Genomic DNA, 25,341 nt, shown 5'->3' on the forward strand with positions numbered 1-25,341 from the left:
CTTCGCTATCACACAATTTGCTTTCTTTCTACCAGAAATCCACTGATCTGTGTAACAGGACCACCGATGTTCAATTTGCCGATGGATGATTGACATATATCTCCCAACTGTGACCCATACTTTGACAATGCATGAATAAACTTATATTTTCCGATCGACGAAATGACAAGAGCAAAAATATTCGGGAAACTCATTCAAAAGATTGTTCAAAACAATATTGAACTACCGTATAACCCTACTTAATGCAAATATTTAATAATATTAATATAAAGTAACAAAAAATTGAAATAAAAAACTGAAGATATACATTTTTGTAACAAAAATAAATCTAAAATATCAAATTTTCACTAGCTTTGTAAGGTTTTGAAAAGAGTACCAAAATCAACAAGACACAGTAATTTTTTCAAATAAAAAAAAATAGTGGAGCACTGATAGACATAAATAACTTATTCGGTATTCAAACTTGCAAAAATAAAAATGAATTGAACTGCAGAACATTCCTTGTGAAAAAATGAGCAACCGATGGAAATATTATACAATTTTTTAGTAATCTGTCAAAGCAAATCAGAAAAAGGAAACAAGTTGAGAATCATATTGAACGGTTGAAAGATTCCAAATAAATACTTCCACTTTAAGGTTTATATAAGAGCTTTAAGTTGAAATACATATTATTGGAAGATATAGAGACCCAGCAACTGATGTTTTAATACCTATATTCGCATATAATGGGAGGACAAGTCGAAAATAAAGATGATATATTCAGTTGCTAAATAGATAATAAAATTTAGTTACAGCTCTGCAAACAAGCAAAGGAGCTTCATTATTTAGATAGAACCAGAATCTTAGGGTTTCCGCACTGCCCACGCAATTCAATATATCTTGGGTAAGGTGGTGTGCATGGGTTGATTTGAACACCAAATTTTACCCTACAACGTTATTACAGTTAAATTTAACTAGGGACTACATGGATTTGCAGTCGTACATTGTACAAATTTTATTAGGGATAGGGTTTCATCTTTATCCTGAAGAAGAGAAAAGTACATAAGGGAATTTAATCAAAAGCAGAACTGCAGACTCCCGGCTAGTTTCTAGTCAAGGTCTGCTTTGAGAATTGTTTGCCAGTTATGATTCCAGATGCAAAAACTATTATGGTTTCATTATTTCAACATATGATTTTTTAATATCCTTCTGTTTCCAAATGATCCCAAATATCGCTTTAAAAAGTCAGTATTTCTAGTCATCAAGATGAAAAAGTGTTAATGTGCAACATAAGGTTCTAGTTGTAAGACGATTTGATTTGGCAACTTCTTAAATAATCAAAAAAAATACTAAATTATTGAACACAGTTTGAAAAGTGAGTGCAAACACTTGAATAAATTGAGGCCAAATATTTAGAATTACAAAAACAAATAGTCCAATTTTGTGTATTTTAAATTGAATCAAATACAGGCAAAAATAATTGAAGCATATGGTATGCTTCTACACAGAATAGAAAAATGGACTTATAATAGCACTACGTGAAGATATAAATGATATATAAAAGTAACAAAAAGTAAACATTCAATCAGAGATTCATTACCTGGAAGATCAAATCACAACCAGATATCATCTTCACATTGTGATTTGTAATCACAAGGTACTGGAGAAAATTAAATTTTTCAATCATACAAATAATAACAGATGAATATATAACTATCTTTTATTCATGCAACAATAATTAAAATATGTAGAATAATTTAAGGCAAAAAAACACTAGATAAGCGGTTCTCAAACTTTTTAAGTTGCGCCCTCTTATCAGAATTTGTCAAGTCTTGCGTTCCACCTCAAAAATAACTAGCTAATAATAAGCTACAAATAACAGATAGTAAGGCGAAAATATGTTTTATTCAAAAAACACATTGAAAATACATGGATATAAATATCCAAAATAAGCCAAGCAAGATCAAATATAACAAATATGTTTATTTTTTCAGCTTCACGACCCCTGTAAAAATTGCAGGAAGCGCCTCACCGTTTGAGAACCACTGTGTTATATGAACAAGAAATATACTCATAATTTAATAAGTAATAACTAATTTAACAAAAACTTGTTAAACTCACTTTTGTTATGAAGTAACTGCAGTAAATACGGTTATATTTACACTAATATTGAATCTCATTGGTGTACACTAAACTCATGCTTGCGATTGTTTTTAAAACTACAGTCCTCTAATATAAAACAACTTCTACTAAATATGTTACAGCCAAAATGAACATAATCTTGTCCTAATTATTATCCAAAACTCAACTACATGGCTTAGTGAAAAACAATGAAAAATGGTTTATATAAAAAAAGTATTAAATTTCCTGGTTTATTTGATTGACCTGTAACAAAAGAAGACTTCGGTTGATGAAAAGTCACGTAGGAGCATTACAGACACGTTCATAGAGTGCCAATTGTACCTGCAAAAAGATATATTGTGGTAGGCATCGTATAATCCAATATAACAAATAGTTAAGATATGTCCAAACAGTCGGAGACTTTGAAAAAGTTACCTTTATCACATAATCTTTTTGTTGTTACAGCAAAAATATAAATATGATATATTTTCATAAAACTTTAGGTTCAAAATAAAAGCCAAGTGTGCGCAAAAATTGTTGTTGGACATAACTAATATATGATCGACTGATTTCCATTTGTATTCATTAGAAATGTATTATTGTTTTCTATTTTTAATGCTGTGTTTATGAATCAATTAATTCAATTTTATCTTTCTATGTCGTTTGTTTTCTGTTGCGCAGTGTCTGTCTCTATTGTGCACTGGAAGGTTTTTTCCTGATAATTCAGCGCTGCATGAAGAAAAAGTTTGGGAACCACTGCTTTGAGCCATCCCTCTCATAAAATTACAAGATAAAACTAACCTTCAAGGCTTCTATACTTTGTGTTTTTCTGGTGAGTAATTTTCTTAAAGACTTTGTGTATGTTTCAAATGGAGTTCCTTGTCCCCACTGATCCCTCAATTCATGATAAAGTCTTTCTTCTTCGATACTTATTCTCAATATTTCTGAAATATGTTCTTGGTGTGCGATAATAACCTCACTCCTGGGAAAAACAAGAAATAGAAATTGTATGAGTGCCAAAAAATTTTCTATAAGCATGAATATAGTTATTATAATATTTTTATATGCACACTTGATGCAACCACAAGTTGCATTAAACACAATCAAATTTATATCTCAGGACTTTTATATTTGTCATGCATTGAATATTCACCACAAAATACATCATACACTGAAAAAGTCGTTTCTTTCAATAACAAGTTAAGCAACAGCGGCAATTGTTTCCGAAGCCATTACCAGGAAATTCCCGATTCCGAAACCATCTTTTGAAAAATCATGGCTGCGCTCCTGAGGGCGAGGAGCAACTGTTCTTGCTATTTAAATCCAAATAAATGGGCCACTAAATTACTGAAATTCCATCCGATATTTTGGTAGTCAAAATATGGAATATGAAGTGAGAGAGACTTACTGTGCTCTGTGAACACGTTCTTCATGCTTTGTTCTTCCATCTGAATTTTCTTTGTCAGAGGACGATGATATTCTTGATTCTGAGTGAAAATATAAAAAAGTTTGAATACTATTAAATTTTATACAATAATCATTTTATACATGTATGCACAAACACTTATTCACGCCATTCGCTCTGAACAATGCACTACACAAGCAGCAACTGGTATTACTTGAAAGGGTCCGAACTTTCCAGTTTGGCCTCCCAATTTACTACACCATGGGTGAGATGGGGGGCCATTTAAACCTAAGATTTTTTTAAATCTGCGATGCCAACACAATTAAGTCTGAAGCTTTATCCATTAGGCTATCACAGCGCCCCAGCTGTTATCGATACCACTTTCTGGTCTCAGCTCAGTTTATTCGACAATGTCACCAATAAGATATATCCCTAATATTCTTCAGCTAAAAAGAATAAAAACACATACTTCTTATTATAGCTCTATTCTTTGTTGATGAAGACAATGACTTCTCTGAATCAGAGGTTCTGGTATCATCTGAAAAACATATGATAATTTAGAATTTTCAACGGTTAATATGTAAAGGGATGATCCTCAATTTCGAGTAAGTGCATGTAACCTCTCTTAAGAGTAGATTTTTTGTAAAAAAAAATTACCAATAAATATAAAAAAGACTGATCTTCAATTTTGAGCGAGTGCGAGTACCCTTGGTTTGAGTAGATTTGAAAAAAAAATCACTGATCCAAACAACACTGATACTCACTTTCGAGTGACTGCGTGTAATCTCGCTATGAGTAGATTTTTTTGTAAAAAAAAAAGTACAAGTCTAAGCAAGACTGTGCTTCACTTTCGCATAAGTGCGTGTAGGGTCGTTTTTAGTAGATTTTTTTGTAAAGAAAAATTACCGATATAAACAAGACTGATCATCAACTTAGAGAGAGTGTGAGTAGCTTTGCTTTGAGTAGATTTTATGGAAATTTTTTTGAAAAATCTAAACAAGACTGAATAATTACTATTACTTGTAAGTAATACCAAAATTAAAGAACAAAACGACAGAATACAAACCATTGTCGCTATGTTTGTTCAAAGAGGCAGCAGCGGCATCTAGACGAGCGTGAAGTTCAGAAGCTGAGGTAAGGCCTGTCGTTGTTGCTGGATTGGATGAAACTGAGCTTCTTTCATCTGGAGTATTACGTCCACCTGTACCTGGTGAAGCACTGCGAGACGATGACCCATACAGTACCTTGGAACTACGACGTGGCAGGGACCGATCCAACTTAGGTGAAGGTAACCTAGATTTAGAAGAAATATTAAGAAAATTGCGTCCAAAAAACTTAGTGGTGAAAGAAATCATAATACATTAAAGGTTTTTTTTTTTTTAATTTCGAAACAAATTTAACCAGATTATTATCAAGTAGTTACTTGTACTGTACCCACTATGCTACATAATTTTGATAACCTACCACATTCTAAAAATCTTGGGTTCAAATCCCACTGACACCACTTTACAAAAAGGTAATAAAATGGGTAAGAAATGTTATTAAACCAGAATAATTAGTCTCTTTTCAGAATATTGTAGCCCCAGATATGTCACCCGTTGCTGATACAGAACGTTGCTCTGAGTGCATGACTTGAAAAGAAACATATAATAACATACTACAAATGAATGGCGATGTCATCCAAATGATCAAATGGAAAGCGAAATCAAAATTCATACCAATCAAATGAATTTAAACCATCTCATACCTTGGTGGAGTTTGTGCGTTTGTTACAATAACCGGTCCCACAGCATTAGATGCTTCGATTTGTGAATTCAATTCTTGATGATGTCGTTGTACATTGGAAGTTAAATTGCTACGAGATGTAGAACAAGAAGATGTAGACGGATTGCTTTTTGATGAACTTGATGCTGAATGATCACTGCTTTGCCCCTAAGTTTTCAAAAGATGAATACAATAATATGATTGCTTAGTCATATAGCCAGAGCCTGGGAGTTTCAATAATGGCAACAGGTAGGCAGTTAAAATTCCATGACAGGATGTTGTGGGAATTCCCTTCTATTTATTATCAAATGAGACAATACATATTATGATATTGATAGTTAGCAGACATACGCGGTACACAACTTTTTGAGAAAATTTGCTCCGAGCAAGATCACACGCACTGACTCGGGAATAAAGAAGCTCAATCTCTGGCCTATACATCAACCAATACTTGAATAGTAATAGGGTAAACAATAGAGAATAGGATGGTTTGTGAATCTCCAAAGCATAAAATTTATGCACATGATAAACTTTGATAATATGTGTATTGACTATTCCATGAACCTAATGTAACTGAGAAACGACAGAGCAGTGTGTCTCAAAATAGCAATACTTACCTCATCTTCTATTGCTTCAGATCCTCGATTTTCCATTTGCGCCCTGTGCCTTGCTTTCCTCAGTTGAAGTTTGAGCGCTTTTGTTTTTATACTGTGTTTGTCTTTGAGATGTGTTAAGAATTTCTGCGGTGATGGAAGTCCTGGATTTTTAGTACTTTCTGGCAGCACCTTAACTGAAGTAACATCCTGAGATTTAGAAACAATACTCTTAGCAACAATTTCATTTGTGTTTGGTAAAGCGCTCGTTGAAGATCTCCTCTCACTTTTCGCTTCAAACTTTCGCCGATTCGATGATAATTTATCGGTATCAGAGATTTCACTTTCAGAAATACTTCTGTGGGAAGTTTTTGAATTATGTTTTCCAGTTGGATTGGTGGAATTTAAAATTGTTTCTTGATTTGAATTTAAAGATGTAGTTGGATTCTGTTCGTGCGATGAACCATGCTCAACAGCTACAGAGCTTGAATTGGAATAATTTTCCGATGATTTTTCTTTTGAAGTTCTTGAGGTACTAACGGAAGTTATTCTTTCATTTGTTGATTCAGTTGTATTCGGACTCTGTTTTCTCTCATTTGAAATATTTTCGATTTGTTGTTGTAAATGTGTTTGTTTACTCTTTGTATAACTGGATGTAACAGGCACTCCGCCTACCAATTCAGTATCGTTTAAAAATCTCGGTGTTGAGGTGGGTGTACTATTGGACGTTGTAGTTTCATTTGTAGAAATTTCTTAAAATTGAAATAAAAATTTGAGTTTCACAAAATCAATACATAACATACCTACTAGGTATAAGAGTGGTAATAAAAATATGGCAAACTGCTTATATATCAAGCCATTTAATATAAAAGCTTACCTGTTAGGACATGCCTGTTTGCGCGTTCTTTCTGCAAATTTGGTTTTTTATTAGGTGTAGAACTTGCAGCGATTGATTCAGGTGTAAAAATAGACGATTTCTTATGCATAGGAACATTTCTTGATTCACTACCACCTGTTTGTACAAAATGTGAGCATTTTGTTGAGGTATTATGAAGCTGAATTATTTGTTTGTCAAAGATAATCATAACAAGAGCTGTGAAATAACCTCATTGCCCTATTATACTTTGTTTCTCAAATAGTATGTCTTTTATCTGTGTCACCGCTATAAATCATTCATAGGTACGAAGACCTAGGGCAGTGGTTCCCAACATTTTATGGCTTATGGCCCCCTTTCAGAGAATTTTAGCTAACATGGCTCCCCTGTTTTCCATTCCAGTGGCATTGAGAGTGTTATGTTAACTGCTATATTCAAAACCCAATTATGTTCAAAAAATTGATGATCAACAAAGTGAGAACATCAATGTGAAATAACCTTATCAAGCGATGAAATTATGAAGAACAGGAATTTTTTTGTGAAGGAAAAAAGAAATACAGTCCCCCCCCCCCAACTGCTCTCTGGGCCCACGGTTATTGATATTGCAGGTTACACTCAAAACAGAACCTGTCTTCCAAAATTATTAACTCCTTACAAATTGCTTGTACAGGGCTTTCTTCGAAGAGAAAGCCACAAATAAACATCTCATAAAAAACTTACATGCAAAAATGCAAAGTTCTGCGAATAAATATATTTACCAAGCCTAAGATCTATGCTTTGTCCTCTTGGTTGGGGCGTTTCATGTGCTGAAGTGGTTGAATCCAGCATACTGTTCGAGTTAGTAGGAGGAGGAGTCCTAGGAATCTCCCTGCCATTCCCTGTGAACGCAGTAGTATAGTCCATGACATGCATACTGCTCTCAATAGATACAGAACGCGAAATCTGTAATGTAGGAGTACGCGATGTTGTATTGCTCGGCCGTGCCTGTGAAAACGTTGGATCTGCGGTGTACGGACGTCTCTGTGCAGAACGATTTGAATTCGCTGTTGAGCGACAACGCTGCTGCCTTGGAGTCGATCCTGGTTTACGATGCAATTCTTTAACTCTGAATACGAGCAAATAAACAAATTTAAAATTTTCCAAAAAATTCAAGGTACCGGTATTGTATTATGTTGGTGTATGTATTAATTTTTCGAAATAACTTGATTTAGTATCTCATACTGCTCAAAGGAATCATTTTTATGACATTTGTTTCAATAAAAAACAAATAAAATCATGCCATTATTCTTATGAATTTGCTCAAAACCCATCTTAAAAAAACATTTAACATTTACACACCGGCTTGCATATCGCAGTGTATTCATTGTGTGTTCCAAACTTCCATGTGAAGGAGAAATATTGGCAATCATACAAGTTTTACTGTTGCCAATGAAAGAGTCTCTCAAGACCTAGTAATAAAGAAAAATAATAGTTTTCTATACAACAACAACAAATATGAAATAGTAACAATTTTAAACTTACAAAAAAACAGAAGCCATAAATTTTCTAATTACTTCTAGGAATTACAGAAAATGTATTTCCCGCTTCAACTTCTGTTTGTGTATGATTGTACCCAAAAATTTCTGCAATCTAAGACGCTTTGCACAAAATTTATGTTCTCTCTAGAACAGCGGTTCTCAATTGTCAAGTCTCGCGGCCCACCTCAAAATAACTAGCCTACAATAAACTCAAATTAACAGAGAGTAAGGCGAAAGTATGTTTTATTCGAAAGAAATGCTGAAAATACATAAATGAAAATTAAATAATGAAATAAATGAAAAGCTTTAAAAACAAATGTGGCAGGGAAGATCAAATTTAACAATTAAATTTTTTTATTAGCTTCTCGCCCCCCTCAAAAAATCGTCTACGCCCCCTTGGGGCATTGTGGTATACGGCCTTCTGTTTGAGACCCACTAGAATATGTTCCAAATGACCTGGGTTCAATTTTTTTGGGTCCCCGTGTGGTATCAATTTAAAAGAGAAAGCATACCTGTGTCAGCTTGCTTTGCCTAAAAGGTGTGTGCGCCAAAGCAAGATCAAGAGATCTGATACATTCTTTTAACGCCAGTAAACTTTGATTGATTTCAGCTCCCTCCAATCTATTCTGCTTATCAGAATCTTTTAAAGCATCACATGCACGTTCACTCCCAGCGAGGTCTATAAATGACAACCTGAAACAGTAATGAATATTATAAACATGAAAAACAAGTATTACCTAATTATGAAATACTGAAGTACTAGGATATTGTATATTGAACTGGTGAGCCTTTCTCCTTGCTCACTTCCCATTTTGAATATGTATATGTGAGGTAGTTGCTAAAAGGATGGTTAAACGATTGATAAATTTTTTGTTAGGTCATATTCTAATTTCTTCTGACAAAACAGGATAACTTAATAGAACAGCGAATAATAAAACTATATTTGCAATTTAGTGGAAAAAGGTTATTTGACTCCAAATCATCACAGATCAAAATCTTGGGTTCAAATCCCACGCCCGTCAACTCATCCAGGGTTTCATAAATTGGGCAGGCAATGCCGAACCGCGACGATTCTGATCTTTCCAAAATACAGTAGCTGCTTTTAAAATAGTGGCTGTATGAGCAGAGCCTTGTTCAGAGCAACGTCATATAAAATTAAAAAAAAATTCACCCCATAATATTAGAAAGGTCCCATCAGGCGGACACCTTAAATCAGTGGTTCCCAAACCGAACCTGCGGCCCAATAACGGCCCGGGTAACGATTTAATATGGCCCGCCAAAACTTGAGTAAGATAGTTTAACACTCTATGTTTTCATCTTTTTGTGTTCTAAATACCACCAATTATCAGTTACGTTATTATCAGTTTAGACACATATATTATGTTCCTAACAATTCAATTATACCGCTATCGTAATTATACGTACCAGCAGCTGTAATGGCCACTTGTGGTTGTGGGCACTACCCTCTCCCGGCTCGCGAATATCCTTTCGTTTCTAATTCTGGCCCCACGATCAATCAACTTTGGGAACCACTGCCCTGAATACTATACACAATTTCAAGTCAAGGGTTACCCCTGAATTGCTTGCTAGGAGCTATGAAACCATAAAAATTTGTGTTGGTACATTACCTGCTGAATTCAGAATTGTTTGTGTCTCGAACTGTAAGTTGTACGATTGCATGAGATCTTGATGAATCCTGATTAGCTCCCGTTACACCAACACTACGACTGCTCAGTCCTTGATGAACAACCTGAATGATATACGAAGAAATTTCTATCAATGGTGTAATAATTATACTCATATTGGCAATCTGACAATATAACAGACATTGTGTCTCCAATATGAAACTTGATATCTCATACCCTCAAAGGTTTTATTCCGTATTTACATCATAAGCATTGGGTGCTACAAGAAATGTTTTCATAATTTTAAATTTACAACAAAGAGATGGAAAGCAGAAGTACAAGAAGTTCAATGCAGACAGGAACAAAACAAAATTGATTTCTAGTATTGTAAAATTTTATATTTAAATATATAGACAAGACAACAATAAATGGTCGAAAAGTAAACATATGTATTCTTTAAGATGGATATTACAGAATTATTAAATGGCATCAAAAAACTGAAAAAAGCCTTTGATGAAGAATGTTCAATAAAAAAAATCATAAATTGACCCCCGCTAATGTGAAATAAATTGAAGCTGAGCATTGGCCTAATCGTTACAGCGATAGACTTAACTGCGTTGGCATCGAAGATTACACATCTTGGGTTCAAATCCCATGTCCCCACCTTACATTTTAAAACATTTATAAAAAAAATATCAATCCATCAATACGCACTTCAGCAACGACGCTTGGAAATCAATCCACACAAAGTATAACAATAGTTTGTTATTGTATTCAAGGAAAAGTAATGACAAGGGATGTTGTAACAAAGAAAAACATATCGGGTATATCAGGTGTCAATGGTGAATATACATTTACACGCGTACAGTCTTTATGCCACGGTTAATATTAATTTCACAATGTGTTGAAATGTCAGCCTTTGTTGAAAATGTACTGTCACAGACAAAATAAATTCCCAACAAAATTTTATTCAAAATATCATCTTGCATTTTGTAAATTTAAAAATGATAAAATTTAAAATCTTCATCAAACAGATAGATAAGAAATATGAAAACTTATCATAAAGAGTTACAACACAGTTAAAAAAAATTAAAATACCTCTTGCAATGCTTGCATGCTGCTAACGATTACAGATTTTAAACCATGAATATGGATCTGCTTGTTGCTATCTTCTAGAGCTTGTAGTCTGAAAACAATAGTGATTAGAAATCAGTATTCGAAATGCTTCAAAAACGATGTCATAATCAAAGAAATGTTGAATTGATTTAGACTAAGTTATGTTCAGTATTATTTATTTTTTAATTTATAAATAATTTAAAATACTTTCATTTAAAAAATTGTTGTTTTTAGGTTTTTAGACAAAAAGACTAATATTGATTTTCTGAAAATTATAGAAGATATAGACAAATTGCTCAATTAATTATAACTATTTTGCATTCCCGAATTCAAACTCATTAAATGGCTAGATTTGACTAGATTTTTACATATATGGGTATTCAAATTTCATTGTCAAAAATATTGCTTTGGAATGCTCCGGAAATAGTAGTTTATTATGTTTCGGCCCCCACTGTTTGTAACTCAACAAACGGTATATGAAAAAAGGGAATTTTTTGTGAGCCAAATAACAGTTTTAATATTCAGGCAGTAACACTATAAAATGTCTCATTAAAATAACAATATTGTAATTTGTGATATTGAAAAAAAATCCACAATACTCTGTTTAGTTTCACTTTGAAAAACAAAACAAAAAGATGTCAGACATCTGAACAAACAAGAATTATTATTGAACTTTCAGAGAGATGTTGGGAATAATACAAAGGTCATGTTGTAAATGTCACACTGATCAGTAACAAAGAAACAAATGGTACCCACCTGTTATGGCCATTTAATAAATCAAATATGCGACTGCAATAAATTTCATAGAGACTGACGCAAAGTGAAAAACCACGTTTTCCACGATTAGTTCTCCCGTGCTGGCTTGTTAACCGTGAAAGAACATCTTTAGCAGCGTAGAAAAAGACGCCAGGTTCGGAATCATCACCAAGAAGAGTGTGTGTCTTCCCTGCTCCAGTTTGCCCATATCCAAAACAAGTTGCTCTATGATTCCTGGACAATAAAAGATCGTTATTACGATATCAAAGGGAAAGCTGCAAGTAAACTTTGGTGTAAAGCAAACAAAATTAGCAGACAGTGCACCTGGTAGTGGTTTTTATCCGCCCTAAAGGTGACATTGGCATTCTATTTATATTTAGCTCGGGAAAATCCATTACCCAAGGAGGTAGAATAAGTATTAATCTTCAAACCACGATATAAAAATATTTATTATCGTACCTCAGAAACCATTAATATGGTATTATTATACTTGTGAGTGATTATAAAATTTGTGGAGTCAATCACGTTTTAGATATAAAGTGTTTATCGACGCTAGTAGAGTGTTTATCAAACACTGAGAAGAGTTTAATAGCTTACTGTGTCATCGTCCAATCGACCATCGGTTTGACAGCACCCTCGTAGACGTCTTTGTTTGTTACTCGCTCGGCAAATACTTTATCGAATTGAAAAATATTCTAAAACAATATTAATGGAGATTAATAGAAACTTCAGTTTTAATAATAAATCAAATATTAGAAAAATTTCTGCAAACGAAAATATACAAAAAATGCAGCAACAGCTATTCTAATATAGGCTATTCCAAGTGACACTACAGGACAATTCCAGAAATTTTGCATTTTGTTAGATGAAATATATTTTCACATTTTCAGCTACATGTTTTGTTTCGTTGTCCAATCAGTTGCTTTATTGAATATGGAAAAAATTGCACAAAAGTTACACCCAAGACTTACTTAGTAGTTATAAAAAATAAAGTAAAATATAGTGTGACACTACAGGACGGCAAATCCACCATGCATTAACAGTACATTGTGTTGTGCTGTAAATTTTTGCGATGATACAGCAGGAGCCCATAATATTTTCTGGTGCAGTAGCTGAAGGGCCCATCTATGTGTTGCTCAAGTTACCTAATGTAACACTGTAAATCCATGCCAATAGTGTGCATATTGTATGTGACACGACAGGACGTGACACTACAGGACATTTTTCCACTTCGGAACAGCGGCCTCTATCATCTCTTAAAATTCTGGTAATAAATTGTTAAATGGGTTAAGAAATGTCCTACAGCACTGCAAACATTTAAACTTTATTAACTTAAGTCCAGTGCGTCTATTTCATATGAAATAACTGTATCACACAATCTAACACTTTGTGTCACGAATCATCACAAAATATCTCAATTATACCAAAATTTCTACATCTCAGGCCATTTTTTATAAACCATCAAAAAACTGGGTGAAATTTTAACTTTTTCGGTGAAATGAATGCAGTTCAAAAAATTTCGATGTCTTTTGATATAAAAAATACAAAAAAATTAATTTCTCTACACTTTTAAAAAAATTGATGGAATTCAACTTTTGCTTGGAATGGCCCATATACAATTTTAATATATATTCTAAATTTAGCTATGTGCAGCAAAGAATGAATAAAGATCAATATATCAAATGCGTTAAAATTGGGAAAAGCATGAAAATTAAGATGAGCAATAATTTAATTAATTTCTTGTTTCTAACAGTTTTCAAAAATTGAATGAAGGCCTTTTGGTTAAATACTGAGACATTTTAAATTCTCAAAATGATAGATTTTAAAAAAAAGTAAAATAACTATTCTAAACCTTCCCTAAAATCAAGAGATTAAAACAACGAATATACTTATTTAGGAAAGAATTGAAATGTAACCGGTAAATGTTCCTTGCATTATTATTAATGTCGTTTACATCACCATAAATGGGGATATCTAATCTTCATAGATAGATAATACACAACAACTTGAGATCACCACATGCCTTGAGTGTTTGGTTTCAATCTCTAGGGACGCCTAAACAGTACATCTGTTGCCCGGCATGATAATGAGGCTAATGTACCATTTGGCCCCTAAAAAGTAAACGCACTAATAATGTATCTTACCCAATAATACTAAGCATATTGATAATATAATTAATATATTATTGAATAATTCCTTTCTTTACTGTTCGTTCTTCAAATGAGTCAGAAACTGCTTTTATTTGGCCATGGAAACATTTTGGTAATTGAATTCCAGTAGGGAAACAATATTATCCTAAGTAAAATTACTATGATAACTGATATTAGCATATTTCAGAAAAGTATTATTAAAAAGTTATTTTGGCATATATTATTTTTCGACATATAATTGTGCTCTATAAAAGGTTTCTAACAAAAAAACAAATAAAAAATGCTTTCTCATAAGTGGGGCTGGGCAAAATATTCGAATAACGAATATCGAATATCAAAATATTCGAATGGCATTTTACTATTCGAATACCCGGTACACGTGACCTGCGCCGCTTTGCTTCAACACGGAATTCGGAATCGTGAATTGCGCGAGAATTCAGAAACAGCGCTCGCTAACATACAAAAGCGACAAATTTTCTTTGCGTTATGAAGTTATTTGATTTCTTTTCCGGCCTAACGTATCGTTTCATTTCCTTATTTTGCAAAATAGGTCCCCACCGTTGCTTTAATTCATGAACTTTCTGTTCTGTAAATTATAAACGTATGACGATGTATTTAAAAAATCGGAAATTCTCAACAGTCACCGCGATTACGCGCTCGTGAAAGAGACGTTTTTTCAGCGTATAATTATTTTTCTGTTGCGTAAAATGATCAATCCATGACAACTACGGGATTCCAAAATGTCTTTATATATTAATTTAATTATGTCAAACGTAACTCGCGGTTGCTTCTTCTTGAGTCAAAATTAAAACATTACTTCTCCAAAATGCCACGGCAATCTTTGAACATAAAAGTATGAGATAAACTGCCGGGTGTATTTAATTTAAATACGTATTTTTGGAATTTTGCGAACTCGTTATCACCGTTAGAAAAATCTCAATAACTGATATAAAATCCCGTAGAGTACAATTTCATTTCGTACAATGAAAATACATATAGAATATATAGTTTAATCAAAAATACATATTCATCGCCGCGATTAGGCCACTTGTTAAAAGAGCCGACTTTTGCAATGAATAATGAGTTTTCTGTTGTGCAAAGTAATCAATTTGTGACCGATAAGGGCATATTTAAAATGTCTTGCTTTATTATTGTCTTCAATTTAACCAGCGGTTGAGTCGACAAAATAAAATCTTCACAATTTTAAAATACGACGGCAATCTGCGGACATAAAGTGTGGTAAACTGCTCGAATATATAAAGCTTTGATTTCTTTATTTTCAGGACTTGTAACATCAAAAAATCCATAAATCTGCTGTAATATCTCAGGTTAAAATTTATTTTAGCACAATAAAAATTGATTGAATATACATTAGATTGATTATCTTATATATATCATCACAACCCGGGGAAAGTTGTCCGTTTCAAACCTTTTATAATGTTGAAAAGAAAATTTTCGACGGCAATTTGAAGTAATGGATAATATGGACAATCCCGCCCACAATTAACAGTGCTTCGTCGATCTTAGTGATGATATGTTTTCTAAACGCCGGCCAAACATAATGTGTGCGAGAGACACACGAAATTTTGCGATTTTCAATGTCAAAAAGGGGGTTTTAAACTGTCGCAGGCCTCAATAAAACTCATATTGTTTGAAGTTTTATTTTCAGTATTTTATATTGCCGCTTTTCAATCAAAAAATTTGCGATGCCCCCAGAAACTGGCCGCCGATGAACGTATATTAATTAAACTATCGCCGGATTCGCAATTCCATGTGTGTACAAAAATAAAAAAATTATCATCGTTAACGTCGCACAACGCTGTGGAAAATTTTTGATTTAGAGAAGATAAAACCAACATAAAGTTGTTTACGGCCTAAATACCACCTCACGCTGATAATAACAATCCGCGATTATAGCAAAATGCTATTGCACGCGTTATTGGAAACTTTTACAGTTTTAAAAAAATTTCAACGGCAACGCACGGGTATACCTAATATATAAAACTTCGATGTTCGCCGACCCGCAAGAATTAATACTTTCAAAAAAATGAATCGGGCGGGAATACAGATTACGAACTTTAGGATCGCTGCGACAAAAACAATTAGCGATTTTGATGAATTTAACCAGTAAATAAAAAACGCTTTGTTGCCGATTTTTCAAAGTTTCTTCTAATTTTCGAAGGGAGTATCGACCTCCGACGGACCCCCATTGTATTTAAAAAAAAATATTCGTTATTCGACTATTCGGTATTCGTAAAAAATATTCGAACAATTCGATTCGAAAAAAATATTCGATTTTGCCCACCCCTACTCATAAGACAGGAATGTGATAAATAAAATGATTTTGATAGAAAACCATGACCTGATCTTTTTAGGCTCATTTATTAAACATGTACATCAATAAATCAAATACTGTCTATCTGTTATTTTTATTTTTGACCAATATGTTTAATGTATGGCGATTTATAAATATGAATTAGAGAATATTATTCTATTTATGGTGCTAAATCACACCTTTCGCTTGAAAGAGGCCTAAAGAAACGACTACTGATATATGCCGATATGTAAGCATCTCTTATTTAAAAGGACCGTAATCTTTCCTGTTAGGCTTAGATATCTTTGTTTGATCAAGAGAAGTCAACATAGTTTCATGTTGATAAAATTTAGATAAATCAAACCTCATATTGATCTTTATTAAACGGCAATGTTCAACAAAGAAATTACTAACAAACAAAAAATTATCCTTAATTATGTGTCCATACAAATACTAAGGTAATTCCTGTTTTAAAATATTGAAACCAAAATCAATTTTTCTAAAATTTTCCAACTAACCTGTTGTACAAATTCAGACATGTCTACAGTGTGCTTTAGTTCATGAACAATGAGACCTCCAACTTTACCACCATCTTCGTCATTGCAGGTTACAACGTCAAATTCTCCAGATTTGAATTCAGGTTCAAGAATGGGACGTTTTCTTACACAAACTGTGATCCGACATTGGCCTGGTGGCAATCCATTTAAATCTCTAATAGACAAAGTATTTTTCGATATTGACATCTTTAGAACATCGAATAATTTGGTATTTGTAGCTAACTGCCTTGTTTCTATCTATAATATTATTCTATTGATACAGCTGAATAATTGGATATGCCACATTTCAATGAGTCTTCAAAATAACACCCGTTTCAAATGAAAATAATTCAGCGCATTTCAGTTAACCAAAAAAATAAAGAGTAATGGCCAATCTAACTTTTGCAGGAATATAGAGATTATCAAAAAAAATAATCTATATATCAAACTTGATCTATAAAAAATAATTTGTAATCTGGAATATGTTCTTATTATTAGGCTCATGTTTAACTGAAAAAATGAAATAGGTATGAAATATGATTTTCTATGCTCGTAATATGTTGACTTACTACGCCCTGGTTACATGCGAGCATTTGAAGTATTTTAAACTCATTTTGCATGTAAAATATTTTTCTTCCACGCTGTCACAGGGTTAATCTTTTTTTTTTAATAATTTTCATCGACTTACCTGGGACTTGGTGATGAATGAGGTCTTGCTCTAGAAAATGGTGATTTTCTTGCTGGAGTAAACCTCGTCATTTTAGGTGTCAAACCAGTGACACCATTATTTTTATGACCATCTCTGGGAAGCCCATAATTATATCCCTTTGTACGCATTACTTTCTGAATTTTCAGGGACTCTGTGGACATTCTGATATTTTTTGCAACAATTACATTTTCATCTGAATCTTCAGCACGTGATTGTAGCACAGACGGTCGATTGTTGTTGAAATTTATATGCAGAGGAACATTCTCAGGTTGTGCGACATTATTATAACCGTCTTGATAATCAGAATGATTTTCAACAACATCATGGTCCCTAAATGCATTTGACCTTTGCACTGAAGCATCTAGATGAGATGTAATACCTTCCATAGTGGGGCTGAATTTTGTCCCAGTCCTGTGCAGTCTGTTTGTCGTCAAAATTGGTACGGGCATGTTTACATTTCTTTGCCTATCACGCTTTAACAGTGGATTATCAATACTGTTTTGCTGCTTTCTACTTGGTGAAAATGTATATCCAGTAGGTAATTCCTCTGATGTATTACTAGAATCTGAACTTTGGTAACTACGCCTGTCTGTTCCCGTCCTTAAATTTCTTCTCGGTGAAGAAGTCCTATCCTTCACTTTTGGACTTCTGGACGGTGAAAGTGGGCGACGAGGTGAAAGTTCACCACCTTGATGAAATGACGCAATAATTTGAACAAGTTGTAAAAACCTCTGTCTATCGAAATCAGTCGTAATTCCAACGTCTTGTAGTTCAGCAGGTGGAAGGTATAGAAGACTGAAAGCTGTGTCAAATCCTCTACGTTGAAGCGTGGAGTAATAGCACTCAAGTCCTGCCTCTTTCAAACACTCGAATAAACAACTAGACATCGTGACGAACAATTCAGATAATTTATGGTTACCGCCTGGGAGGTCAATAAAATGGATGATAATAGACTTTTTTGAGGTTGATAGGGGAGACTATTGACTTATTTCTCTCGTTTTGTTGACTCTTACAAGCTTGTATTGACATAATACGAAACGTAGTACTATCGTGTGAAACATCACGTGGGTATTACCCATAACAGCGTAAAAATCATTTCACTACGGCCTAGATACCATTACATTACGTTGTGCAAGGCCTGTTGCCCAGTAAATCTAAAAACACAAAACAAGACATAGTCTGATGAAAATTTTACAATCAAACTTGCATGGGCCACAGTAAAAACTACCTTCATGAATCATGAGTCATAATCTCAACTAAAAAATAGTTCAAACAAATCTTCAACACATCCGTTAAAATAACAAAGTTTTAAAATAGCCACAGACAGATACTGACAAACCCCGTTGTAACAAAGCGTTGGAAGAAACACAATAGATTCTGAATCACAATTGTAACAATTTATTGTGTTACGTAATTGAATATAATTTTTTTCAAGAGACAAAAGACATGAACGAAAAACGGTTTCATGTTTTCAACATTAAAGAGATAAATAAAACAGAACATTACAAAAGCACTGACTACAGCGTTCATAGGAAACTCAAGAAATTGAAAAAATGATGCATTATAACTAATTTGCAGCATGAATTTGATTTTTTAGTTATATGTTTATACTGTTTCTATGGCAACACTGCTACATATTATGTTCGATCCAATATTAATCAATTATATCCCTAAGCACACATAGCTTGTTGACAAATTAGATCCTTAAGCTATGGTTTATCAATAAATCATACTTGATCAAACATCGCCTGTCAACAATCACAGAATAAGTACAAATCATCACTCCTATAATTTGAAAGATGCTTTTATAACAAAGACCACAGTTCATGTCCAGACAACACACCATATCTTACCTGAAAAATTGTTTGCTTAGCTGAAGTGGGCAAACAAGAATCAAAACGAAGCATAACAATGGAGTAATGAGTGACATGCCATTTTTTACTATATTCCAGGTCTAGCATGACTATGCTTACTCATTCTTAATGAAATTTCGATGAAAAATTAAACAATTCTACAACTTTGGTACAAACACTGAAAAATTGAGTGCTAACCTAACTGCTAATTTTTTTTTTCAATACAAAAATATGACCTATACGATTTATTGTCAAATTTAAAATGCTTTAAACATCGAGCAAAAAAGTAACATATACAGTGATGGGCCAGTGACTATCACATAGTGACACCAACTTCTAGGACCTCACCAAAAGGGGAGACAGACATTTAGACAAAGATGGAAAAGGGGTTTTGGTGCCCTGCTTGTTCAGCATCGTAGTGAGAGAAAAAGTCTTAAAAAGTGTTCCCAAATCTAAAATAGGCTAGAAGATAGCAAATCTGATATTGCTATATAATTACCATAATACTAATAATGTAGGACTTGATGCTTAACAGCTTAATGTGTTGCTATCAATCATAATTTTTGAAGCTGTTTGTTGCTTTTTTGACGTGAGTTGGTGATATTATGAATGAAGATAATACCGTATTTCCCGGCGAATAAGTCTACCTGGTAAATAGGACGAGGCCTGGTTATAAGCCTGAAAAAATGGGTTTTTGCATATAACCTCTCAATAAGACAGGCAGTAAAATCGGAATCTCAAATTACCCTGTATCGGCTTCTGAGCGGTGGAGGTGTTTACGCATTCGTTAAAATAACCCCTTATTAATTTTTTATTGTAGCGTAATATTCAATTCATGACAACTACGGAATTCAAACTGTCTTTCAATTTTAATGTAATTGTGCTCAACGTAACACAGCAATGTGTGCAGTTTTGATACATACTTTTGCACTTTTGCGAATTCGTTATCGCCACTATAAAAATCCCAAGATATGCGATAAAATCCCGGAAAGTACAATTTGATCAAGGGCAATAAATATACATATAAAGTGTATATATGTAACATACACATTCATCCTCTCGAAATCTCCAGAAACGAAATGTGTTGCTTCATTAATATATTAATAGTGATCAATTTAATCTGCGATACCAACACAAATCCGTGGACTTAAACATGTACAATTATATATAGCTCTGATTTGTATTTTTGCAAATTAAAAAACATATCTGATCTGTTGCTGCAACACTCATTCCGCTCCATCGCTATGCTGTCACTCATTATTTTAAGGATATCACCCTGAGAAAAGAACCTTAAGTCAGCGATAATATCCCACAGAGTAAATTTATTTAAAAAAGTGAATTAAATATACTTTACATAAACTATTATACATATATCATAGTCGGTCACGCCCCATCGGTAGTTGTAGAACACAAAATGTTTTTCCAATTTGCAATGTCAAAAATCATCTTTAATCTGTCACAGGCCATCCTAGAATAAAACTTAAATGGTGTTTTCTATTTTTTAGTATTTTATAATGTGGCTTTTCAATCAAGAAAATCTGGGTCACGAATTCACTTCTTTGTTTATCTTAGCATCTTGTCACACATGATTATGTAATACTCTTATGATTATGTAATAACTCTTTCTCACAAGTGCCGTTGGTTTTTTGAGAACAATAAAGTAATTATCGTGGCACAAAACATATGCTGAGTGAAATCACGCTGACAAAAACAATTGACAGTTTTCACAAATTGCAATCCCATGTGTAACGGTATTAGCTGTTCACTCGTGATGCACACACGAATGCGGCAACTTCAAATATGGTAGTCACAGCATTGAAATCTCAGATTCACAGCGCGAGAACGCCGATTCATTTGAACTCACCTGATGAGGACGGGACGTTATAGGAATGCTATCGCGGTAGATATTTTATGGTCCTAATTAAATCTGTAAATAATGAGCACACCTCTGCACCTCGAAAAAATGGAAATTATCATACTCGCCCAATAGACCCTCCTAAAATCAGGCCAAAAATTTAGGTCCAGAAAAGCGACTTCTTCGCCAGGAAATATGGTAATAGGTGGGAATTAATTTTTATTAATCTAGACTTGATATAATCATAATTATAATCTAATAACTGTTTAGTCGATCAACTAGGATAATCACAGCCATACAAAATGCAGAAATCCTTTTTCATCCAAAGCTATACAATAGTTTTGTAGTTGTCCAATTAATTTTCCTGTGTACAATGCTGCAATGGTTTAGTTTAAAGTCACCTTGGAAGTTTAGTTGAAAAGTTGGGTTTAAAGAAAATTTAAAATCACTGAGTTATTTTCCAAATGAACACTGGCAAATGGAAACGTCATGCGGTCATGTTTTTCCCATATGATCCCTGGTACTTTCTTTTAACAGACAAAACCTCATGATTTATTTCTCACTTATTACTAGGGCTGTCCAAAATCGAATAATTTTTTGATTCGAATCGAATCGAATATTTTCGCCGAATCGAACCGAATAATCGAATATTATTGCGCGCCTGCCCTTCGATGTTGTGGTAACGTATGTGCAGTTACATCAAAGGAGATCACACGCTTGTATGAACTGGTCAAAAAAATTGGAGAACTCCAAAATTTGGGTCTCGAAAACTGTTTGAGTGTTAAGAGTAAAAATTGCACTATTTAAAAATTGCAATCTCAATTTTGATGCAATTCAAGAGTCCTGCTGCACACTAACACAAATATATTTCTGTAACGTTTCGTCTGACCAAAATCAGACTTCCTCAGACAAGCAGTTTACAACAATGACAAGAAAAGAGCAATCATGCAGTTTAAATATGGCGATAAATAAATTTGTTTGAAATTAATTGTGAGCAAACAATGTAAAAACAATTATTGATATTCAGAAACAGATTGCAAAATAAAAAAATGCAACCGGTTCTCAGCATGGAATAATTGTTCCGCGGCGTGCTTGATTTCACAATAAGTTTCACTAGAACATTTATCAATGTGTTCTAGGCTCAGATCTTGATAGCCAGGGTCCTTATAATGTGATTCTTTTAAAGGCGTTGAATTCTTTTTAGTATTGCTTCTAAATTCTTTTCTTGTGGTAGTTGTCGAGTCCGGAGTTTGGCAGGATCCATTCGGATACAGAAGTCACGCGAAAAAGGCTAATATAACGATCAGTAGAGGTTGCGCGAGACTAACTCCCAATCCTTTCTCTATGCCTTTAAAAGAATCACATTATAAGGACCCTGGCTATCAAGATCTGAGCCTAGAACACATTGATAAATGTTCTAGTGAAACTTATTGTGAAATCAAGCACGCCGCGGAACAATTATTCCATGCTGAGAACCGGTTGCATTTTTTTATTTCGCAATCTGTTTCTGAATATCAATAATTGTTTTTTCATTGTTTGCTCACAATTAATTTCAAACAAATTTATTTATCGCCATATTTAAACTGAATGATTGCTCTTTTCTTGTCATTGTTGTAAACTGCTTGTCTGAGGAAGTCTGATTTTGGTCAGACGAAACGTTACAGAAATATATTTGTGTTAGTGTGCAGCAGGACTCTTGAATTGCATATTATGGTATTTTATTCCTGCTACAGCATCCTTGCATTACATGCATACGGATCCACTAGCGCAAAAGCATAGAGAAAGGATTGGGAGTTAGTCTCGCGCAACCTCTACTGATCAATTTTGATGGATTCAGTTTTAGTAGGACATATAAAGCCTGTAGATGCTATTTTAATCCTATTCACTAGTCTTTATGTTTTTTTGTGTAAATGTCAGCAAAATAATAACAACCATCAATATAGATAAAAATTGCATTTAAAAATTCCAAGCTAGTTTGATGACAATATTATTTGAGGACTATAATATTGTTAGTGTACAACAGCCATCAAAATGCAAGAGTGCAATTATTTGTCTTGGTATATAGATGGATAATACAGTAATGCCATCATGAGAAATTACAAATTCCATTTAAAGAAGGTATTGCCATCATAAGGATCCCAAAACACCTGTTTCAGCTTTGAGTTGCCTGTACCATGTTCCTATGATAACTAACTCAACAGCTTCAAATCGATTCTATTTATAGAACTATCGTTTTCTAAATTGTCTCCTTTTTCTCCTTGTTCTCTCTCAAAAACGTCACGATCGACTATACCTTGTTTTGATGACCACGCATGAAATGGCTAATCACGTGCCACCGGGCGGGCATTAGTAATGACATGTTTATCACAAAATGAAGGCGAGAGAAATACCGGGAAACCAATTAAGCAAGCCGGGAGCGAGAGTGGTCTGAGCTCGGAGCGCCGCCCCTTGCCCGATGAAAAACATCCCGTAAAGGTGGTTTCCGCTTTATGTACCGGTACCTAATTTTAGCGATTCGAAAATTAGCCGAAAAACGATTCGAATAATTTGCGATTCGATTCGATTTCGAATATTTGGTTCGCTTGGACAGCCCTACTTATTACAGTAGACTATTATCAAAAATTAACATTTTTTTACTTTAAATCAGATTGAAGAATGATGTTTAGATATAAAAATAAAATACAGGTAGACTTGAAGGCTGTGAAGACAACTTCCAGACTGCTTGGGTTCTGAACCTACCGTAACAAAATCCTGCGATCTGGCAATGCCAGACTGCAAGAGGGCAGAAAGTCTGCAATTCACAGCCTTGAATTCTGTTCTCGATTGTTGAATTGGAAGATTGGGTTGATGGCTACAACACTGCACGCAAGTACCGGTACTGGCAGACTGGTACCGTAAAGGAGAAAAGACTGAAAGACCCATAGTCTACATCGGTAACATCGGGCGACTTGGAAATATCTTTTTATTTAATATTTTACTTTACTGTTCACCCTTGTTTAAGTAGTACGGTTACTAACAAATTGCATGTTTGAATTTTTTTTTTTTTTTTTTTTTTTAATTGGTTCACTCATTGAGTGATTTCAATAAATATGTAAAAAATAAATAAACAAATAAAATAAATTTTAGTCCACATTCCATTCATGATCCATTTGTTAAATTGAGTTTCACAGTTTGAATTAATAGTGTTATTAGCCTACAAGTAAGAGCAGAACAAAAGTTTAACCTACAAATAAACTTCAGCATGAACAACCACCAAACTGCCAGAGCACTGATTTCGGCTGCAAAGTTGCGCTAAGCTCCAAAACGGATTTGGATTTACCGCTGCTCAACGGTTAATGGATCTTTCACCGACCCTTGACCCCAGAAAATTGTGGGCTATTCGCAGCTTTTATGATTTTATTTCGACCCCTATTTTCAGCATAATAGACGATAAAACAATTTATAGGAACAAAATAAATAGAACTGATTACCGAATTGGGAGAGCAAACAAAACCTTAAGTAAGATTTGAAGCGTACAGCTTTTAGATGGAAAGGTATTGATAAAGAAGTTGTACGTGTTCGCTCACCCAAATTTTTCGAGACTAAATTTTGAATATTGTAGTAACTGAACTAAATCTCATCGGAAAACATAACTACAAATAAATTACTTCATTCGCAACTAATTTTCGGTTATTCACCTGAAAACTGGCAAAAAGAAAGACAAAACCGCGAAAACGAGGCAATGCTGTCTGAGTGAACAAAACGTCTGAGCGGCTGCAAAAATTGTAATTGTTACATCATCTTAAAATCCTTGCTGATTGGTAATTGTTACGGAAAAAACAAGGAAATCGATGCTCGGGGATACATTCATTCAGAGAGTGATTTTGTGCATAACTGGTTTAAACATGAAATTTTCGCCCAGTGCTATAGAAGATTTTCGATTTTGTTGGATACTATACGAAAAATAACTCAAAGTAGAATTATACAAAAAAAACTATCTTGGCGCTACACACATCAGTAAGCAGTAAACATTTTCAACGAAATATAAACTTGGCTAACATAATGACTAAACACTGACAGAAATTAAACACTGGCACAGAATCGAATATTGAAACAGTCGTTTAGGTGTCAATTGATAACGCATAAGCTTTGATGGCGGAGGAAAACGTAACCGACCCGCGTAACCGAATTATTT

General features: G+C 33.9%; 1 protein-coding gene across 2 annotated transcripts; it reads right to left on the reverse strand.

Annotated features, from left to right (window-relative positions):
* Positions 1-120: 120 nt before the first annotated feature.
* LOC120329853 (uncharacterized) lies at positions 121-21,728 on the reverse strand. 2 transcript variants are annotated; one of them, XM_078118513.1, is made up of 18 exons: positions 20,667-21,728; positions 17,439-20,588; positions 16,733-16,925; positions 12,348-12,445; positions 11,751-11,984; positions 10,977-11,064; positions 9,882-10,003; positions 8,766-8,946; positions 8,075-8,184; positions 7,495-7,841; positions 6,740-6,874; positions 5,887-6,614; positions 5,253-5,437; positions 4,572-4,798; positions 3,975-4,043; positions 3,509-3,587; positions 2,902-3,082; positions 121-2,442 (listed from the first exon to the last, which is right to left on the reverse strand). In XM_078118513.1, the coding sequence occupies exons 2-18, from the start codon at positions 18,344-18,346 to the stop codon at positions 2,398-2,400; spliced, it is 3,930 nt and encodes a 1,309-aa protein (XP_077974639.1). In that variant the 5' UTR covers positions 18,347-20,588; positions 20,667-21,728; the 3' UTR covers positions 121-2,397. The 2 variants fall into 2 exon arrangements, with proteins under 2 accessions (XP_077974639.1, XP_077974638.1); XM_078118512.1 differs by having other exon boundaries at positions 17,439-21,728.
* Between the last annotated feature and the right edge of the window lie 3,613 nt (positions 21,729-25,341).

Source organism: Styela clava, chromosome 12 (genome assembly GCF_964204865.1).
Source record: "Styela clava chromosome 12, kaStyClav1.hap1.2, whole genome shotgun sequence".
NCBI classification, from domain to species: Eukaryota; Metazoa; Chordata; class Ascidiacea; order Stolidobranchia; family Styelidae; genus Styela; species Styela clava.